Source organism: Eptatretus burgeri, chromosome 4 (assembly GCF_056783735.1).
Source record: "Eptatretus burgeri isolate ZD-2024b chromosome 4, Ebu_testis_v1, whole genome shotgun sequence".
In the NCBI taxonomy this organism is placed as follows: Eukaryota; Metazoa; Chordata; class Myxini; order Myxiniformes; family Myxinidae; genus Eptatretus; species Eptatretus burgeri.
In genome coordinates this window covers 79,964,998-79,987,613 of record NC_140964.1, presented here as the reverse complement: position 1 = coordinate 79,987,613, position 22,616 = coordinate 79,964,998, and the positions used below count along the sequence as shown (strand labels likewise).

Below are 22,616 nucleotides of genomic sequence, written 5' to 3'. Positions count from 1 at the left end.
TGCGAGGAGGTGGAGGAGGAAACGCGAGGGGGTGGGAAGGCAGCGTGAGTGGAAGGGGTGGCAGCATGAGGGAAAGGGGAGGCAGCGTCAGGGAAAGAGGAGGCAGCATGAGGGAAAGAGGAGGCAGCGTGAGGGAAAGAGGAGGCAGCATGAGGGAAAGGGGAGGCAGCGTCAGGGAAAGAGGAGGCAGCATGAGGGAAAGAGGAGGCAGCGTGAGGGAAAGAGGAGGAAGCGTGAGGAAAAGAGGAGGCAGCGTGAGGAAAAGAGGAGGCAGCGTGAGGGGAGGGAAACGTGGAGGTGGGGGGGAGGCATGAAGGAAATGGGAGGGTGTGATGGGAGGGAATGGGAAGGCAGTGTGAGATGAGGGAAAGAACGAAGTGTGAAAGGAGGAGAAGAAGGCAGCGTGAGGGGAGGATAAGCAGCACGAGGGGAGGGTAAGCAATGTGAGGGGAAGGTCAGCAGTGTGAGGGGAAGGTCAGCAGTGTGAGGTGAGAGGAAGGCTGCGAAAGGGGAAGGGAAGGAAGCGTGAGGGGTGAATGGGCAGTGTACCAGGGCATTAACGGTGCGATGAAACCCGCCCAAGCAGCAACGTTGTCTTTTAAACCGGGTATAAAATCTCCTCCTCCTTTATCTTCTTCTTTTTCACTTATAATGAGGTGAGTCTCATTCAATCCCGTTTCTCAAATCGATTGGATTCAGAAAACGCTAATTATACATCGCCTTTTAAAGCATCACAAAGCAGGTCACGCTACTTGCAACACAGGTGACAAAAGAATACAAAAAGCAGGTGATATTTCAATAACTAGCAGAGTACCAGCCCTATGAGCGGTGTTGTTCCAAGCATGCAACATGTTATTCTGAAACATACCTTAATTTGGATGGTGTATCGGCAACTGACAGCTCTGTATACGCAAAAAAACAAAAAAACAACCCGGGTTACGTACTACATGAAGCAAAAACACATCCACTTCTTATACTTCAAAACACCTCACACAGTGGAAAAAGTGGGGAAATCGAGGAAATCGAAAGAAAAGTAGAAAAGGAGATAGAGAAGACAAAAATGGTGAAGACTTGTAATACCCTCCCCGACCTCGAGGCAGCGCTACACGATACACATTTACATAGAGAATTAGTGCCCCCCCCACCCCCCGTCTGGAGACAAACACCGGCCAGAGATAAACACTGTTCGGGCACGTCCGGAGACAAACACCGCCCGAACATGTCCAGATAAGAGACAAACACAGCCTGGACACGTCCAGAGACAAACACCGCCCGAACATGTCCAGAGACAAACACAGCCTGGACGCGTCCGGAGACAAACACCGCCCGAACATGTCCAGAGACAAACACCGCCTGGACACGTCCAGAGACAAACACCGCAAAGGCACATCCAGAGCCAAGCTGTCCAGAGACAAACACTGTTCAGATACATCCGGAGATAAACACTGCTCAGACATGTCAGGAGGTAAACTCCTGCCCAGACATCCCTTCGCAGGGCAGCTCACCGGATGACGGGATTGGGGCAAAGCCTTCGGGACCCCCAATCTTTGAGAGGAGGGAAACCACGGGGTAACATCCCTGGGTCAGATTGCGGGAGAGTGTGTCGGAGTGGTGATGAGGTGTCGTCCACCAGATGGCGGTCTCCTTGGGTTAACCTGAGGCGGTCCCTTCGGGTGGGTGCCTGGAATGTCCTATCCCTAAGAGAGGATGATCACCTGTCTCTGTTATCATCTGAGCTCAAGCGTTTGGACATCGGGATTGCAGCTCTCTCTGAGGTTCGGAGACCGGATTGCGGCGAGATAATGGTGGGTGGTTACACCTACTATTGGTCTGGTCGCTCTGATGGTTACCATACCCAAGGAGTTGCTGTAACTGTGTCCAATAAGCTGACCCCAATGATAATTGAGGTAACACCGGTCAACGAGCGTATTATGAGATTAAGGATTCGTCACTCCTTAGGTGTCATTTCTCTGGTCTCTGTTTATGCTCCGACTGAGGCGAGTGATCTCACCGTGAAGGATGCATTCTACGCCACGCTCGAGTCTGTGGTTGATCAGTGCCCCAGACGAGATACACTTCTAGTCCAGGGGGATTTCAATGCATCGACTGGAACTGATAGGGATGGTTATGAGGTGTGTGTTGGTCCCCATGGGTCAGGAACTATGAACCAGAATAGCACTAAGTTCCTTGACTTTGCAAGAAGTCATGGACTTAGGGTGGCTGGTTCATGGTTTCAGCACCCACAAGCTCATCGCTGGACTTGGTATTCCAACGCTGGCGGTGTGGCAAAGGGGATTGACCATGTCCTCATTGACGGTCATTGGAGGATGAACCAGAACTGTAGGGTCTACCAGAGTGCTCAGTTCCTCAATACTGACCACAGGCTTGTTGTAGCAACTCTAAAGCTGCACCTTAAATCCTGGAGAATGGTACCATCCCAGCCGAGGCTGGATGTTGCCAAGCTCAGGGATGAGAGAGTAGCTGAGGAGTTTGCGAACAGGCTGAGTGGAGACTTGGGGGGTCTGGGTGCTTTGGGGAGTCCTGAAGAGTTGTGGAGCGCCTTCAAGACCACCGTCCTTGATGTTGCCGGTGGATGCCTTGGAGCTCACCGCAGGGCAAAGAAGAATTTTGTCTCTCAAGGGACACTGGATACCATTGACCAGAGTCGCAGGGCCAGGCTGTATGGCAGAGCTGAGCTGTTCAGGGAGCTGAGGCGTAAAACTGTACGTGCACTGAGGGTGGACAAGGAGGCCTATGTGCGAGGAATCTGTGAGGGGGTAGAGCATCACCTGTGGACAGGTGATTCTCGTCCCGCTAACAGGGGAATTCGCGCATTACGTTCATCCAAACCCATCCCTCGGAGCACTACAGTTCGAGCAGAGAGTGGTAGGCTCTTGACAGAGGAGTCTGAAGTGAAGGCCCGCTGGGCTGGTTACTTTGAGCGGTTGTACCAGGCTGATCCCCCAACTGTCGAGTTGGACGTCAAGGGTGTTACAATCCCTGTTGCTGACCCTCGAATCAACTGTGGTCCACCTACGCTTGTGGAAACACGGGCTGCGGTGAACCAGTTGAAACGGGGCAAAGCTCCAGGGATCTGTGGCATCCATGCCGAACTTCTCAAGGCTGGTGGAAATGCTGCACTCGTGTCGTTGCATGCAGTTTTGTGCTCTGCCTGGAACACAGGCATCATCCCAACTGACTGGAAGAGGGGCCTTGTTGTCCCTCTCTGGAAAGGGAAGGGTGATCGCCAAGACTGCAACAACTACCGAGGGGTGACGCTGCTCTCAGTGCCGGGCAAGGTCTTTGCTCGGATAATTCTCGATAGGGTTCGCCACCATCTGCTTGAGCACCAGCGTCCAGAGCAGTCAGGCTTTACACCAAAGAGGTCAACGATTGACCGTATCCTTGCACTTCGTGTCCTCACCGAATGCAGAGAAGAGTTTCGGCAGGGGCTGCTTGCAGCCTATGTTGATCTCTGTAAAGCGTTCGATTCAGTGAATCGGGATGTCCTCTGGAGGATTCTTGGTCTTCGTGGGGTGCCACCAAAACTGATCGATCTGATGTCTGAACTCTACTCTGGTACTGAGATTGCTGTGAAGTGTGGTGGTACCATCTCTGACTTATTTCCAGTTGTTACTGGAGTTCGTCAGGGATGTGTACTTGCCCCCACACTTTTCAGCACTTGTATGGACTGGATTCTAGGGAGGATGTCGGAGAGATCAAGTTGCGGTGCGTCATTTAGGATTGTCAAGATCTCGGACCTTGACTTTGCAGATGATACAGTCATCTTTGCAGAGACTTTAGACATCCTCTTGGGGGCCCTCGAGGTGCTGAATGAGGAGTCGGAGCCGTTGGGATTACGGGTTTCTTGGGTCAAAACTAAGATCCAGGCTTCCGGTGACATCTTGGATGCTGCTGTCCTGTCTGTGTCTGTTTGTGGTGAGGATGTTGAGGTCGTGGAGAGATTCACTTACCTTGGCAGTGATATTCATGTCTCTGCTGGCTGCGAGTCAGAGGTCAATAGACGTCTGGGTCGGGCCTGGGGAGTCATGGATTCAATGGATCATGGGGTGTGGCGCTGCCGGTACCTGTGCGGGAGGACGAAAGTCCGAGTCTTCAGGTCCTTGGTACTTCCAGTCTTGCTCTATGGGTGCGAGACTTGGACTCTGACCAAGGATCTGAGACGGAGACTTAATTCCTTTGGTACCAGGTCTCTTCGGAGAATCCTTGGCTATCGCTGGTCGGATTTTGTGTCCAACGAGCGGTTGCTGAGAGAGACTCGGATGAGATTCGTTACCTGCATAGTCCGTGAGCGTCAGTTGCGGCTGTATGGACATGTGGCTCATTTTCCTGACTCTGATCCTGCTCACCAGATTCTCTCAGCGAGGGAGTCTCATGAGTGGAGGAGGCCAGTGGGTCGACCACGTGCCTCATGGTTGCAACACGTTGACCATCATCTCAAGGAGATGTGGATGGGCCTGGCATCTGCCTGGGGGATGGCCAGACGGAGGCCCCTGGAGTACCGGCGGAAAGTGGACGCAGCGACGCGCTGTTCTGGCACATGCTCCCATACCTGACCTGACATCAACACCTCCCAGACACATCCAGAGGCAAACTCCCATCTGGAGACATATGGAGACAAACGACATCCAGATATGGAGAGAGAGAGAGAGAGAGAGAGAGAGAGAGAGAGAGAGAGAGAGAGAGAGAGAGAGAGAGAGAGAGAGAGAGAGAGAGAGAGAGAGAGAGAGAGAGAGAGAGAGAGAGGACAGGGGAGAGAGAGAGAGAGAGAGAGAGAGAGAGAGAGAGAGAGAGAGAGAGAGAGAGAGAGAGAGAGAGAGAGAGAGAGAGAGAGAGAGAGAGAGAGAGAGAGAGAGAGAGAGAGAGAGAGAGAGAGAGAGAGAGAGAGAGAGAGAGAGAGAGAGAGGACAGGGGAGAGGGAGAGGGAGAGGGACAGAGGTAGGGGAGTTAGCAGAGAGAATATGTTATGCTTTATGAACAACGAACACACACACACACACACACACACACACACACACACACACACACACACACACACACACACACACACACACACACACACACACGTACTTGGCCGATATTGGCAATTTCTCGGGAATCGGCAGGTTGGAGTCAGTGTGATTACCGACTCTAGTACGTACTGAATTCATCCCAAAAACCTTGAGTAGCTTTCACCAAAAAACAATGTTGCATTTATATTGATGTTTCAGGGATATGTTCACAAACATTAATCTTTATAAACAGCTGCGTGTGAAGGGTGGAAAAAAAATTGGACTCGCTAATTTAGACAACACGCTAATACAAATGGCTCAGCAATCAGATGTTATTTCACAACAACTCACTCAGAATGATGGAGCATGAACCACTCGCTTATGATGATGGAGCACGAACCCCTCGCTCAGGATGATGGAGCACAAACCACTCACTCAGGTGGACGGAGCACGGACCACTCGCTCTGAATGACGTGGTGCGGCAAAAGTATCCGCAGTGAGTGAATGATTAGCTCAGAATGATGTAGCGTGGGACCGCTATCGACTGCAGGGCATTCCGCAAGTGGCTTAAGCACTCAAACAAGCACTCCAATTAAATGGTTGATAAGGAATGGCTGGCCAGACTGTGGCTGCATACCACAAAGGATGCCTTTAAGTCAGTCTTCACCACACCCGCATCAGTTAAATAAATGAAATGAAATCGTTCAAATAATGACTTTATCCACAAAAGAGTTGCTGAGTTGCTGAATAACGTAGAACAACCCTCGAGACATTTCAAAGATTAATTGTCTGTGAAATAAACATTGAAGAAAATCCACCACGTTGCCTGCTCTTCTGTGCACGTGTCACATGATACATCGGTCCGTGGTCCATGCAAACATTATAACTATATTTTAAAACGTCCATTTTCACCACATTTGCTTTGATTCCTTGCAGAGCACCTCGCGAAACCTCCAAAAATATAGACAAGGATCTGGCAGACACTATGGATAGGCAGTCCCTCTGGGGGACAGGGTGCGAGGTCTTGCAGTGAATGCATTAAATCACACAGCTTAATGAAGCTCGTAAATTTTGTTGCGTTCCTAAATGTTTTGTTCATTCAATATAATTCTCCAAACAGGAGAAAAAGATAAGTATATATCTATACATATAAATATATATATATATATATATATATATATATATATATATATATATATATATATATATATACATACATATATACACAGGGGGCTGCAAAAGGAGGTATACAGTAAGGATTATACCAGTATTATAATAGTGGTGCTAGGATTCATTTAATACTAGAATTCATTCATTAATACGAGATTAATATGTTTATTATTGATATTGTTACGGTTGTGGAAATTCACAGAACACCATTCAGGCTTCCCAGAGATCAGTTATGTCGATAAGTGTGTGTTCAGATTAGATTTCCCCACCGAGGTCTAAAGGGAATTATTTGTGTAACCAGGCTGAGATCTTTGAGTCAGCCATTATTCTTTTGCTATCTTTATTTTGGAACAACCAACTTTCAACAACCACAACCACAGCACCAACCACAACCAAAATCTCAACAACCACGCCATCCCCACCACAAAGCAACCACAACATCGCCTCACCTTCATCTCCGTTGCGCCGCCATCTTTTCGCCAGCCACGGCGAATCCCACGGATGAGCGGCATCTCCGCTGACAGACGCGGGGGCTGATGATTTCCACAACGTCCGCTTTCCACGGCTGATGATTCCTGCAACTTCCGCGTGGTTGATGATTTCTACCACGTCCGCTCTCTCCGCGTTTCGCAAAGAGATCGGATCAAAAGATCAAAAGGGGCGGAGCCAGCGAGGGGTGAAGGGTGAGAGGTGAAAGATCAGACCTCACTCACGGACCCCATATAAAGGCGCGCTGAACGCCAAGCAAGCAGTCTGTCGGGGAGCTGCAGAGAGAGGAAGTCCGGAGTCGAGCTGGCGTCGAGTCGGAAAAAGCCAGCAGCCTGGCAAGGTTCGAGACCAGTGGAGGGCAGTCGGAACTTGGAGCGCAGCCAAATCTGCCGTGCCGCGCAGAACTGCGAGTCAGTGGAGAAAGCAGGAGAGAGATCGCCAACGCTGAGGGACGGACGGGCTCTTAAAAGAGCATTAACTCTTGAAAGAGCAAAGGCCCATTCGTTCCTCGGAGGCGTCGTCGACTTGGCCCGAACTACTAGGCCGCACGGCAGGCCAACCAAGTCGAGCAGCGCCAACCACCGTGTCGACAAAACGTCGAGGGTCAACCAGCGAGTCACTACGAAGGTGGCAGGTAACCAGCACGGCCTCTCGGAGCTCCTGTGGTCTTCACAGCTCCGTGAACTATTAAAGGCCCACGAGGTCCAGTTCTTGCCCTTTCCTTTCCTGGGGTTTTTCTTTGTATGAATGTCGTGGCGCCATGTCCTCAAGTAGAATTGTCATAAGTGTACATAATAAATAGAACGGTTGTAGTTCTTAGTCTTGCTTTATTCCTGCATGATTGCATAAGTGTTTGATTGCAAACGTGTGTCACAAATAAATGTCCTTGTGTGAATGTTGACCTGTTCGTTGCGTCCTTTCCCTCGATTGAGCTGCCGTATTAAATTCATATCAGGATATTAGCTGGCTTTTAAATAGCCGATAAAGTAATCGGATCCGGCGGGGCTTGGCACAAACGGAGCGAGCTGCTTTAGCGGCTTGTTTCCAAGCAGGTCCCGTTGAGGTGAAAATCCCCAGCATTTCTGTCTGCGCGCATACTTAGTTAAATCAACAATTCGGCAATCAGACCCTGTCACGCACGGACAGAATAGTTGGCTGATTTACGGTGAGATTAAAAACACACCCGTAGCTGGATTTCGGCGTTGATCCGAAAGCTGTGACTGGATTGCCACGGTCGGTGGGCGCAATTAGCTAAAAGCGGTCGCCCACACGCCGGAGTGTTGAGAATCCATAACAATATGTTTATTATTGGTATGTTATTATTGATATGCTTGTATAATCAATAAAATACGTTTTGTGCGCACGTTTTCTTTTTCATTACTGTATACCTACTTTTGCAGCCCCCTGTATGTATATATTGTTACAGACCGGGGGGTCAGCCGCCAACCGACCGCTCTGAACGGAACCGCAAGTCGAGTCGGCCCGACCGATCGCCCGGAATATAGATCACCGCCCGGATAACTCCGAGCGACGGGTCCTTGTACAAGAACCGAAATATGCCAATCGGCAGATCACGTGGGGTAGGGTCGATTGCCAATCTTCAATTTACCTAAATACCCATGTGATCCAACTACCGGGGTATACCACCCTCGACGGAACAAACCGCCGAGGCGAGCTTGTCCGTGTGCGATTCCAAGCAGCGTAATCACCGAGAACCGTCGGTCCAAATGTCCCCCTATTACGGCAAACCAACGGCTTTCTAACTCCCAACACACGAAATGTTCAGTCAATGAGGGAATGGAAGCAACGAGCAGGTTTACATTCACAAAAGGACATTTATTATAATGAAACATGTATGCAATTAAATAAGGCAAACCACGTATGCAATTATACAAGCAACAAAAGCACGACAAAAGAACTACAACCGTCTACTTATTATGTACAGTCATTTACACTTTACAGCAGTTCCTACTTATTAGACGAGCCCACGGACACACGTACGCGCGCGCACGCACACACACACGCACACACACACACACACACACACACACACACACACACACACACACACACACACACGAAACGGTGGCTGAGGCCTTTAATCATGAGCTCCAGCTCGGAGGACAGGTGAGCTGAAACTCAGAGCTTGACTCGAACCTTTCCACCTTGTGTGGTCTTCAACTTGTCCGGTCCCGGGCTCCAGCGAGAGCGAGCTGGATCCAATCGCCGCGAATCTCCCCCAAGCTCCCGCGAATCCTCCCGCGCTTCTCAACACGTGCCGGTGAGAAGAGGCGCCGATCCTTCCTGTCGATAGTCGCTTCCCCAAGGATCCAACTCCAAGAAGAGGCCGATGCGTTGCACCAAGCCGGGAAACAAAATGGAGAACGAAAAGCTCCGCGAACCAAGAGGAAGAGGAAGAAGAGGAAGAAGCCTCCACTTGCAGCTCGAGCCGAACAACTTGCTCAAGTTCCTTCCAAAACAAAGCAGCAGCCGAAGCTCACTGAGCCAGCCGAAGCAAAAAGCTTACTCCTCCCACGGGACTCAGCACACGAACTCTGCACACGGGACTCAGAACGGGACTCTTCACGAATTCTGCCACGGGGACTCCCACGAACTGAGCCCTACCACAGGACTCTCACACGAACAAAGAAAGGATCTCCCCTTTATCCTTCCCACCCTGTCCCCCGCACCCGGCGTGACTCATGCTCTCGTGATCCACCCCCCGCTCAACCACGGGTGGGAGGGAGTTGTTGACGTCACGGGATGGCAGGGTTCTTCTTCCTCTTCGCAGAAGAGGGGGAGGGAAGTCTCCATTGTTCGCTCCCTAACTATTAAATCGATCCGCAGCGCATCTAATCAATTTCAAAACATCTATCTATAATTCCAGCAGTGTGTGTGTGTGTGTGTGTGTGTGTGTGTGTGTGTGTGTGTGTGTGTGTGTGTGTGTGTGTGTGTGACCACTGTTTCTCGACAACCACTGGTCCGATCTAATTGAAACTTGCCAGGTATATTGCTGTGGACCTGAGGATGTGCCTTTTCAAGGTTTGATATTAATCGGACAAGTGCTTCCCAAGTTATGGCCATTTATTTACCAAACCAATGGGAAGACACTTTGTTGTGTGGGCATGGCCGATGGGGAAGGGAAGCTCAGCCACGTTCCCCATTACGGGTTACAACTTACGGGCTTCCGGAGAGTGATGACTTCGTGTATTCTAATAATTTCTCAATTTCTTATGCGCATTTATAGATAAACACAATGGCCCAAGTTATGATCGTTTTGATATTAGACGGTGTATAAATTTCGGGAACATCAGAGTGCTGGTATGCTCCGAACCAGGAAGTAATTTTTTTCTCTCTTCTCTTCTCTTTTTGTTTTTCCTTGCCACGACATTGCGAAAAGGTAAAATACGTTGGCGCTAATTGAATAATTGGGTATTAAAAATAAATTGCGAATAATCGGAACTGCGAATAATATCGAACTTCCGGGTCACGCATGTACGGGCACGTGAGAGCGAAGAAACGGCCTGTGTGGTTTATTTATTTATTATTATTATTATTTTTTTTTTTTTTTACGGGCACGGACTAGTTTAAACAATGGAAGGTGAGCTATCGAGGGAACATGCACTTATTGACATAGCTGACTAAGGGAACCTGTATGTTGTGTGCAATTGAATTCCAAATTCGTAACAATATATATATATATATATATATATATATATATATATATATATATATATATATATATATTGTTGAGGATTCAGCGGTGGTGGGGCAGATTCGGATGAGTGCGTCAATCACTGTCCGTAACCAGTTTGGGTTTTCGCACCCTACTCTCGACAGCCAAATGTTACAGATTCGGTGCCACCCAAACCACCGCCGTCTTCAGGGTTACAACGCCGGCTGGTTCGGCACAGGCCTCGGGTCACGCGTCTCGAATCGTGATACCAACCTTACCAGTTGGGGAAATAGACCCCGGTTACAGACTGGTTTTGTCAGAGACCGAGCAAATTCTGCCAGTCTGTAACCATTTTGGTTTATATATCCAAATCGAGCAGATCGTTCCTCGGCGCGGCAAGAATTAATTCAAAGCGGCAACTTCATACGAATCAGCCAGATTTATTAGGGACACATCAGGAAACACGACACAAGCAAAGCATTCACGACAACGTTATAATCAATCTATAACCCGTTCTTAACTAGCGAGCTACGGGTTTTGAAGGGGACCCTAACGAGATATACCTTAAACGACATGCAGACAAGACACAGAATACTTGGTGATGTTTCATGGACGAGAGGAAAGTGTCAAAAGCACGAATGCGGCTCGTGACAAGCCGATGTCTACGGATTCGAGCGCCCAAGCTCAAACACGCCGCGTGGCAAAATGGCGCTCGTCCATGTGTCGCAGCCCTCACGATTGACCGACCGCGCTACCCAGTACATTTTGGGGGAACGCCCTGCTGAGCGATCCCTCCTTGAGAGTTGGCATGTTGTCTCCTACCTGGTTACGGTGCTGACCCAGCGTGTGCACCGATCCAGAGAATGCGCGAGAGCATCAGGCATGAGGGAGGGCGGTAGGTGGAGCCAGGGGTGAGTGGGTGGAGAAAACGGCGTGAAGCAGGCAGAGTCAGGGGGATGGGTGGAGAAGTTAGCGTGTGAGTGGATTCCAGAGATCGAGAGCGAGTGGGCGGAGTGGCAGACGGGACTGTAGGGGCAGCAGGCATTTGCAGCGATCGATCCAAGGCCAGACCAAGAGGATGAGAATGCCTAGGACTCTCTACGGACGGCTTCGCGATCCGTCCTTTGTAGACCGCCCCAAAGCGATGCGTCGTCACCCAAATCGGGTGCTCCCATTTGGTCCCAGCCACCACACGGCCCGGCCGCAATGGCTGGAAGCGGCCTCATTGGACATCCGGCGAGACATAGCGGAGCTGCGGAATCGTCTCGCTCCGAACCCCGTGATATTAATTGCCATGCACCGAAGTCCCGGGCCATGCTCCGGCGACTGGCTGGGGGCCACGCCGGTCCCACATGCTCGCTCGGCCACCCCTGGCGCGCTGTTGTTGGCGCTGATCAATGTGCTTGTCTCATCCGTACGCAATGCGGCCCGAGCGATCTGGGCCATACAATGCGATGGTAAGATTCCATTGTAATCAGCTTGCAGACCTGAACAAAGATGTGCAGCATGTGCGTCCCATACTGTGTGATTGTGATTTTCACGGGACTGTGCACGGGTCCACTGTTGTGCATGTGGTTATCTATCACAGTGGTGATTCTTACAGGTGACTGCCTGAGCACGGTGCCGGCCCCAATCTGTGTCATGGATTGAAGGAAAAGATTGGATATAATTAGGGTTGAAAAGAGCACGACACCTGCGTCCTGCGCAACATTGAGATTTATTGTATGGTCCTACAATTCCCTTTGACACCGTATCTTGCAGCGGCGGGTTTTTCCATCGTGTGGTTGCTGCTTCTTCTAGCCTCCGCGAGGACGCATTCTTATTGTGGGGGGTGTTGCTGCGGTTTTTGCAGGCTGCCATCTGTGTGCGGGGCCTGCTTGGATTTATTTCAGGAATAAGAGGAAAAGAGCTGGAATGAAGATAGAGATATAATTAGACCTAACTTTGAGATCCACAATGCACTTCGTCCCATCTGACCCATTAGACATGAGGGAAATGTCCAACTGCATGTATATTAATGAAATAACTGTCTGGGGATCACTGTCTGATGGATGCCATTGCCTTAGAGGCATGCGGTTTTTAGAACCGCAACAATATATATATATATATATATATATATATATATATATATATATATATATATATATATATATATATATATATTGTTGTGCTTGACGAAATTCACAAACCACCATTCAGGTCCCTTAGGTGAGCTATCTCGGTAAGTATATGTGTAGTTAGGCCCAAACCCGTTGTCTAGAGGGAATAAATGTCATTCATGCGGGCTGCGACTCTTCAGGATAGCCGTTTTTCTTTTACTATCTTTATTTTGGACCAGCCGCCATTATGACCACCACCAACCACGTCCCACAACGCCGCTTCACAACAACCACCAACCACAACGCCGCTTCGCAACAACAACCACCAACCACAACGCCGCTTCACAACAACAACCACCAACCACAACGCCGCTTCGCAACAACCACCAACCACAACGCCGCTTCACAACAACAACCACCAACCACAACTCCGCTTCACCACAACCGCCACGACCTTTACCGTCACAACTCGCCACCATCGCATCACCGTCATTCTCGCGCCACTTGTGGGCGCCGATGCTGGACTCGTGCGGGGCGCGCACCGAACAGCGTGTTCAGAAACATCACAGACTTTCCGAGAAAAACGGATCAAAAACGACTCACGCCCACTTCTGTTCCGTCCTATCGGTGAGCGAGGGGCGATTTGGCCCCGCCTCCAGGGCGTTGGAGGGCGGTCGCTATATGCAAATTCATGGATCAAAAAGCATTCACGCCCACTTTTCCTCGGTCCAATGGGGAGCCAGTTAGAGAGGTGAAGGGTCGGAGGCAAAGGGTCAAGGGTGAAAGAGCGAAGCCACGGGGCTTATATAAACGGCTGCGTTCGTCAGTAAAGTAGAGTTGAGTGTGCGGAGTTCAAGAGAGTCGTCGGTGGAGCTGGAAAGAAGTGGTACTAGTCAGAGTGAAGAGGACGGAGCTGTGGAGAGGTGACGGCGGCGAAGGCGGACGAGGGGGTGCTCGCGTCGGTGCCGGGAGCTGCACAGGGAGAGGCCAGCAACGCGACCGAGGTGGAGGAGGAGACACTCGCCGCGGGACCCGAGACAGGGTGATATCCTCCTTCCCCCGAGCATCAGCAACCCCCTCCTGTTTCCCCCCGCGCTGAGATAGTGCGACAAAGGGGGCCCCCTTCCCACCCCCTACCAGACACTGTCTGCGAGGCCCGCGGAGTTGAGGCACCACCGCCGCTCCGCGTCTCATCATCAGACGGGTAGGCCTGACACTGTCTCGGCCCCAGGCCCGCCTACCCCCCTCATCCTGGAGGGTGGTTCTCTTTTCTTTTGCTTTGGGAATATGTGTTGTCAGCGCCGTCTGTGAAGTAAAATTGTATAAGTGTTGCCGTGTGCCCGGTAGTCGGATAGATCTGCATTGTTGCATTTGCTTTTTGTGTAATATTGCATTGTCTTCTTCTTTTACATGTGCTTTTGGTGGAATTGTATATGTGTGCTTTCCGTTCATCGCGAAATAAATGTGCTTATTGTTGAACTGTTTTCCCGCTTCGCTTCGTCTTTTCTTTCATTGAATCTCCATCTTGCTTCACGTAAAGGGTTGGTCGTGGGCTAAAACGCCCGATAATTAATCGAACCGTCGAGGCCGACGAATAACACCGCTCGGTTATCCCGATAGTACGGAACGGGTCGCTTAAAGTGGCCCGTGTCCGAAGTCGACCTGCCGCGAGGTGCGATCGCCCGGTCTACCCTCCGTGTGGGTACTTAGGTAGGTCGAATTTGGCGAGCAACCCTATCCCACGCGGGGGCCGATTGACACGATCGTGGTGAGACCGAAAGGTCCACCCGTGACTGGTTCCCGGCGTTAGTCTGAGAGGGTCACGACTGGATTGTCCGTCCGGTGGGCGACGTGCCGCGATTCGAGTTACGTGGCCGTCCGCACGTCGGCGGGCGCGAATCCGCAACAATATATATATATATATATATATATATATATATATATATATATATGTATATATCACAGTGGTGATCCAGATACATATGTATGTATGTATGTATGTATGTCTGTGCCTGGTGTTGGCTTAATGGTTAGGGTGGTGGGCATGGGATCCAAGGATCCTGAGTTCAAATCCCACTCGCTGTTGAATTAATACCAGGTGGGGTTGGCTCTGCCTGTTATCCTTCCGAGGTCAGCAAAATGAATGTCAGCTTGCTGGTATCCTGTGTCGGAATGGCGACCCGTCCAGTATTGTGCCCAATAGCCAAGGAGACTGCTTAGGCAGCACCAACACTCTGCACATGGAGTATGGTCCCGATGGATGGATGGACACACACATTGATGAATCTCCCTGCCTATGAAACATCAGGATGACAGTTTTTAGCTGGGTTGGGATTCAAACCCAAGCTCAACAGGTTAGAGGCGAGTATGTACATATACCTCGATGAGTCTAGGTCTTCCTTCCAGCCTTACTATATCAAATGACCTGTGGAGATAACCTACAGTCTAGATAACGATGCTGGAGGTGGTATAAAGGTCACAGACATGGTCTCCTCATCCTATAGTGGAATAAGATGACATTACATGATTTCCTCGGCATTGTGGGAGAACAAGTTTCTTCTGTAAATCTGCTCCTGTACTGTACCCGAATGGGGAAGGACCATTTCAGTACGACGTCATCACCCATTGACCTTCCACAGTGCAGGACTGGATTATAAAACCTGACGACTTCACACATCTTGTCATCACATTCTCGCGATCTCAGTCTGAGTTAGGGGCAATTCATTTGTGGGGCATCTTCGGAGTGATGCACCAGGGCCTGGAGGGTGATGGTAAACTATATAATGGTCAGTGATCTACAAGTTCGTAACCTGACATTAATAGTATTGACGAAATGCATTATACTGTATCATGATCCGAAAAAATTAAAATGGTTGTGGTTGGGAAGATGTCTATTCAAAACCGTCCACTAGGCCAACAGGATCTTCGTGAGTCTTGTCCTGCTCGGCATTTGGAGTGACAGGTGTGTGGATTGTACTCGGAGTCGGTGTCGGAAATGGAAATGATATTTAAAAATATAAAAAAGGCAAAGGGTGTAATCAAATTCAATCCGAACACGGTATGGAAGCTAGCCGTGGATCCGTGCGTGCCGTGCGTGCCGTGTGCGGTCCATGATCAGAGCAGGCACGATGCGCAGCACGGCCATGCGGGCAGGTGAAGCGTACAGGCCTGAATTTGCATGGTTTGTCCATGGTAAGAATTGGCTGAGAAGTGTTGAATTAATGAACAGAGGCTGCATGGTGACACATTGATATATTTATAATTTCCCGCAATATGCGATGCAATATTGTGTGGCATCATTGGTTCGCATGGTGAATGTACAAGCATATCAATGTATTCAATATATATATATATATATATATATATATATATATATATATATCAGGTATGGGAGCAAGTGCAGGAGCAGCGCATCACTGGGAACTCCAGTACTCCGGTACTCCAGAGGCCTCCATATGGCCATTCTCCAGGAATATGCCATGCCCATCCCCATCTCCTTGAAATGCCGATCAACCTGCTGGAACCATGAGGCACGTGGTCGGTCCATTGGCTTCCTCCATACACGAGACTCCCTCGCTGAGAGAATCTGGTTTGCAGGATAAACATGAGGAAAATGAGCCACGTGTCCACACAGCCGCAACTGATGCTCACGGACTATACAGGCAATAAATCTCTCCTGAGACTCTCTCACAGAAAATGCGAGTTGGACACAAAGTCTAACCAGCGATAGCCAAGGATTCTCCGAAAAGACCCGGTGCTGAAGGAGTTAAGTCTCCATCTCAGATCCCTGGTCAAAGTCCAAGTCTCACATCCATAGAGCAAGACTGGAAGTTCCAAGGACTTAACGACTCACACTTTTGTCCTCCTGCAAAGGCACCTACAGTGCCACACCCCATGACCCAGTGAATCCATGACTCTCCAGGCCCGACCCAGACTTCTATCAACCTCTGGCTCGTAATATGCAAAGACATGAACATAACTGCTGAGGTCAGTGAATCTCTCTGTGACCTCAACATCCTCGCCACAAACAGGCACAAACAAGATAGCAGCATCGAATATGTGATTGAAAGCCTGGATCTTCGTTTTCACCCAAGAAACCCCTAATCCGAGCGGCTTCAACTCCTCGTTCAGCTCCTTGAGGGCTCCCATAAGGCTATTCAGGGTCAGGTCAGGTATAGGAGCATGTGCCAGAACAGCGCGCCGCTGCGCCCACTTTCCGCCGGTACTCCAGGGGCCTACGTCTGGCCATCCCCCAGACAGATGCCGGGCCCATCCCCATCTCCTTGAGATGATGGTCAACCTGCTGCAACCACGAGGAACGTGGTCGGCCCACTGGACTCCTCCACTCATGAGACTCCCTCACTGAGAGAATCTGGTGAGCAGGATCAGCATCAGGAAAACGAGCCACATGTCCATACAGCCGCAACTGACGCTCACGGACTATGCAGGTAACAAATCTCATCCGAGTCTCTCTCAGCAACCGCTCGTTGGACATGTAGTGGCTACAGCAATTATATCTCATACATTACATCATACATATATCCAGTATCAGGGTATCCCCCAAGGCCCCATGTTTCTGTTTGCACACGCGTTTCATTACTTAATTATTTATTTCACTCTGTTTCTCATTCGGTTCTGACTGAGCACGTGTCATAAAACTCGTCCAGCCGATGAATCAATGCTTCTTATTGGCTGATAAATTTGCAGTCTGATTGTAAAATGTAAACAGATATTTTATAATCCAGTATAAATTTGATTTGTCAAAAAAACCCAAAAACGAATTCACGAAAAAAATAACTCAATAATACGCGCTGTATTAGTGTATGTATATATATTGTTGCGAATTCGCGCCCGCTGGCGTGCGAACGGCCACGTGACTCGAATCGCGGCACGTCGCCCACCGGACAGACAATTCTGTCGTGACCCTCTGGGAACTATCGCCCGCAGCCAGTCACGGGTGGGCCTTTCGACCTCACCACAATCGTGCCAATCGGCCACCCGCGTAGGATAGGGTTGTTCGCCAAACTCGACCAACCTAAGTACCCACGCGGATGGTAGACCGGGCGATCGTACCTCGCCGCAGGCCGACTCTGGACACGAACCGCTTAAGCGGTCCGTTCCGTGCTATTGGGATAACCGAGCGGTGTTATCATCGGCCTCGACGGTTCCGATTAATTATCAGGCGTTTTAAGCCCACTACAAACGAACCCTTTACGTGAAGCAAGATGGAGATTCAATTAAAGAAAAGACGAAGCGAAACGGGAAAACAGTTCAACATGATGCACATTTATTCCGTGGCACACGGAGAGCACACATATACAGCCAAACAGAATGCACATATATCAAATGCAACAAAAGAAACAATGACGCAGAGATACTACCGACTACGCGAGCACACGGCAGCACTTATACGGTTTTACTTCACAGACGGCGCCGACACACATTTACTCAAAACCAAAGGAAAGAAGCCACCCTCATAGGCAAGGGGGCAGACTGGCCCATAGGCCAATGTGTGCGCGGGACCTGAAGGATCGGTCAGGTCCGCGTAGACCGGGGGGGGGGGGGGTCCTACCCGCGTCTTCGTGATGAGCCGCAAATCTGTCAGCACGGCGGTGCCCCGACTTCGTGCTCCTTCGCGGGTTTCGTTGGCACCGCTTGGAGTCGGGTGGGAACGGGGCCCCCTTTTCGCACTATCTCAGCGCGGAGGAAAGGGCGAATTGTTGATGCTCTGGGGAAGGAGTATAGCTGGCTTGCTTGGGTCCCGTGACGAGCGATTCCACCGCGACCTCGTCGCCGACCGCCGTCTTCCTTGCCTCGGACCCGAGCTCCTCGGACTCTTCCCCCAATTCTCCTCAGCCGACTGCAGAAAACCACCTGGACGCCCTCGCCTCCTGACTCCACTCCGCGCTCCAACCCGACTTGACTGCCTCGCAACAACAACTCTTGCGCAACAACTCTTCTTTCTCTCTGCCCCAAAACTCTCTTCGCTTTTCTGCCACTCAACTCTGCTTTTCTGCTCGGCATTTTATAGGCCGGCAGGAGAACCCATATGCAAATTTCCGGATCAGGATAAGCTCGGGGGCGGAGCTACGCTCGCCCATTGGACGGAGGAAAAGGGGCGTGATCTCCCCTGATCCTAGAATTTGCATATCTCGATTCCACACAGACGCGCCTGGAGGCGGGGCCAAGCCGCCCCGCGCTTGCTGATTGGACGGATCAGAAGTGGGCGTGTAGCATTCCTGATCCGAATTCTCCTCGGAAAGGCCGCATTTTGCACTCGCGGCTCGGCGCGTATCTTGTCCGAGCCCAGGACAGCCCAACGCTCGGTGCTCACAGGTGGTGGGGGAATGGCGGTAGAAGGAGGGAGGTGAGGGTGGTGGAGGGTTTATGGTGGTGATTTGATGGTCATGGTGCGTTTGGGAATGGCATGATGCGATGATGTGGGAGCGAGTTGTGAAGGTAAAGGTCGTGGCTGTTGGCGTTGTTGTTGTTGTGAAGCGGCGTTGTGGTTGGTGGTTGTTGTGTGATGGCGGTTGGTTCAAAGTAAAGATAGAACAGAAAACGGCTATCTCAAAGCGTTGCAGCCCGAATGAATCACATTTATTCCCTCTAAACAACGGGTTTGGGGCTAACTACACATGTACTTAAAAGTTCTCACCTACGGGACCTGAAAGGTGGTTTGCGAATTTCCACAACTGTAACAAAAATAAATAAATATATATATATATATATATATATATATATATATATATATATATATATATATATATATATATATATATATATATATATATATATATATATATATATATATATATATATATATATATATATATATATATATATATATATATATGAGCCTGGTGTTGGCGCAGTGGTTAGCGCAGCGGCTTGGGATCCAAAAGGTCCCGAGTTCAAGCCCTGTTGAGCCACTGAATTAATACACCAGGGGGTTGACTCAGCCTGTCATCCTTCCGAGGTCGGCGAAATGAGGATCAGTATACTGGGCCGGTGTATACCCTGGTTCAAATAGGTGTACCATATCCCTGTGTCGTAAGAGGCGACCAGGGTTGCGTCAGGAAGGGCATCCGGCGTAAAACATGTGTCAAATCACTATGCAGATCATACGGATGATCCGCTGTGGCGACCCCGAACGGGAGCAGCCGAAAGAAGATATATATATATATATATATATATATATATATATATATATATATATATATATATATATATATATATATATATATATATATATATATATATATATATATATATATATATATATACATACACATATGCTAGCCAGAGGGTTGTGGCATGAGGTGGGCGCTGTCAAGCGCGGTTTCATTATTTGTAAGATCGATGTAATTTGTGTATTTTATGTTCAATAAGCTGCAAATGCAATGCGTCGTATCGAACGGATGATGACGTACGAGAGGACTCCCAGTCAGCTTGCACGTGCGTCAAGCGCTGCGCGCTCCATCGCACGTCATTTCCGGTAAATTAATGACATTATTTCATGGGGAAAAATGCATGTTTAGCGCAGTGCTGAGCAAAGAAGAAATGAACTGTGCTGACGACGAACTGACAACTCCACCACCATTTGATCGTCCTCCTCCTCGCTTCCACCGTTTACCCTAATTTAATATTATGCACGTTACCACGGACATCTCACCGTGTTTTCCTTGAATTTGAATTTGCAGGTATTCGTTTTGATGAGTCTTCAGCTGTAATCATTATATAATTGTCATCCCAACGGACACATGGATTGATTGCTTGCACGCAGTAATCAGTGAAGAAGAAGAAGAAGAAGAAGAAGAAGAAGAAGAAGAAGAAGAAGAAGAAGAAGAAGAGGTATTCGAGAGGAGCAGCGTTTTGTTGCAGGCAAGCCGCATGACTCGAGGACCTCGGTCAGCATCTGTGCAGGGACATGTGCACAACTGCAGCACTCCAGCCTCCCCAGGAAGCTCACAGCACACGGGTGAAGGACATTACAGTTCTGTTGTTTAGATCAGCATGTTGGTGTAAATTGCTCCATGTGCTGGTCATTACGCGTGACATAGTAATAATGTATTGTTTTGAAATAGTTGCTGTTTGTCAAGCATTTCTGTCTTTGCGAGTGCAAAACCAAGCTACCTGGAGTCAATGTCTGGGCTTAAGATGTCTTTAAATCTCCTTGTGCAGCTGCCCATGAGGTGCTGTCAGCATTGCCAGCACAGCTGCAGTCCCATGATGAACACAAGGAATCTTTCACCTTCCTGGAAGCATTCTGCCAAGACAAGAGCCTCCTTGCTTTGATCAAGGTGATGGAAAACATTGAGTTTGACAATATCATTTGAATCAAGGTGATGGAAAACGTTGCTGCAGACGAAATAATTTGCCAAGCTGTTCTTCCTGGTTATTTTATTCTTCGGGGTCTCCCGTTTCATGTTCCTTGTACACGTCCATCAACTGCATCCTGTGCTGAATCCTCGTGCTGTGTGTGTGCCATCGTGCGAACCACTTTTCTCATTACGCAGGTTCATGAGAAGTTGAAGCAGTTTGTGAAAAACAGTCCTGCACCCTCATTGCACAGAGCCAGGAACCTTTTGGATGACGTGAGTCCTCGTTCTTTATACCTCGTGGACGCTGGCCACGTAAGGTGGACAGAGCTTATGTTTTCACCCCTGTCTGCTTGTCTGTCTGTCTGTCTGTCTGTGAGCAGGCTATCTCAACAACTTATGGATGGACGAAATTTGGTGGGCAGGTTGTATGTGTGACGAGGACGAATTGATTCGATTTTGGTGAAGATGCGGATCTGGATACGAGAATTATTTATTTATTTTTAAAAGTGATTCTTCACGATTGTGAAGTTGTGGACGAGTTATATAATTATTAAAAAGCTTGGCGGATGAATTGGGTAAGTGATGAGAACAAGCTGATTCGATTTTGGTTCAAGTCTGGATGCAGATCCGGCCGACCAGTGAGATACAAAATGTAAACTGATCAGCCTGGCGGAGGTATATGCTCCACCGAGTGCCATTTTATTTGGACTTGTGGTGGCTGTGCAGCTGCATATTTTTCAATGTTCGACCATCAGGACTCAAAATACTTTTTTGAACCTACCTGTATGGTGTGCAATTTGGTTCATACGTGACTCGACAATGAGGGGCCTCGTGGCCGACAAACGCGTTACGATAACTGGCGCTTTTGAGCCCTGTGACTAATGTTCGATTAATTTTATTTTCCCTGGACAAATATTTCATGAACCCATTTGCACTGATGCAGCAAACTCTTCCAAATACAAATCGATATATTTTGTGGACCATTTGTCTGAAATCATATGCTCGATCTGTACAAGTGTTATCGCTGAGCGTGCACTTTCGCAAAGTCTGATATGTTGCAAAAACCTGAATATATCTGCCTTGTACCCAATAAAATGATGTATTTGACTTACTGTGAGACTTGAATATGAAATCTGATTTTGCTCCAGCAAATATACTTGCTGATTTTGAATGCCGAAACATGTATGTTTTCTAAATGTATTGTTAATGGAAAAGAAAAGGAGTTCAAATTTAAATATAAATATAAACAAAAATCCAGGAAGGCATCCATGCTTGTGTAATCCAAATTAAACGATGGCTTTTGTTTATTGATTTTCTTCCACTGCAGCTGACACCTCATTTGAAGAATAAAACAAACAATGGTGATGTTCAGGAGCTATTGCAGCTCCTTACCAAGGCACACATCAAGGTTAGCTGCTTAATTATTGTCTGAACTTGTACTTCCTTTTCCTGTCTGTCTGCAGTCCTTCCCTGTTCTACTTGTGTTCACTCGGTTGTGCTTCAGTGTAAAATTGTGAGAACAATGCACAAATGTAACGAAAGCACAAGCATCGATGATGGGAGTTGGTGATGCATTGCCATGATATATTAACGGAGGTGAGTGATATATCATATTTCATGATGTATCATATATCATTGCCATGCTCAGAAGGCAGTGAGTCATAGCATCCAGTGTAATGAAAATTGTTGGATTGGTCACCCACTTACTTTTCGGAAATGCATCACGAGCAAGCCCTTTGCCCAAAGGCCAACTCCACACTGTCAAGTATTGCGTACATTGACATCAAAGCTTCAACTCGTGCTGCTGAGGTCGACATCATGTTGTTATAAATGTTGGTACGACGAC

General features: G+C 48.8%; 1 protein-coding gene across 3 annotated transcripts in view; it reads left to right on the top strand.

Annotated features, from left to right (window-relative positions):
- LOC147028486 (MAGUK p55 subfamily member 7-like) overlaps positions 1-22,616 on the top strand; it is a 61,432-nt gene that overhangs the window by 1,404 nt on the left and 37,412 nt on the right. For all 3 annotated transcript variants that reach the window (XM_085878902.1, XM_085878900.1, XM_085878899.1), the window contains exons 2-5: positions 20,233-20,427; positions 20,631-20,749; positions 20,966-21,043; positions 22,098-22,178. In XM_085878902.1, coding sequence (XP_085735028.1) covers positions 20,233-20,427; positions 20,631-20,749; positions 20,966-21,043; positions 22,098-22,178 — 473 coding nt within the window. The remainder of the gene's footprint in view (positions 1-20,232; positions 20,428-20,630; positions 20,750-20,965; positions 21,044-22,097; positions 22,179-22,616) is intronic.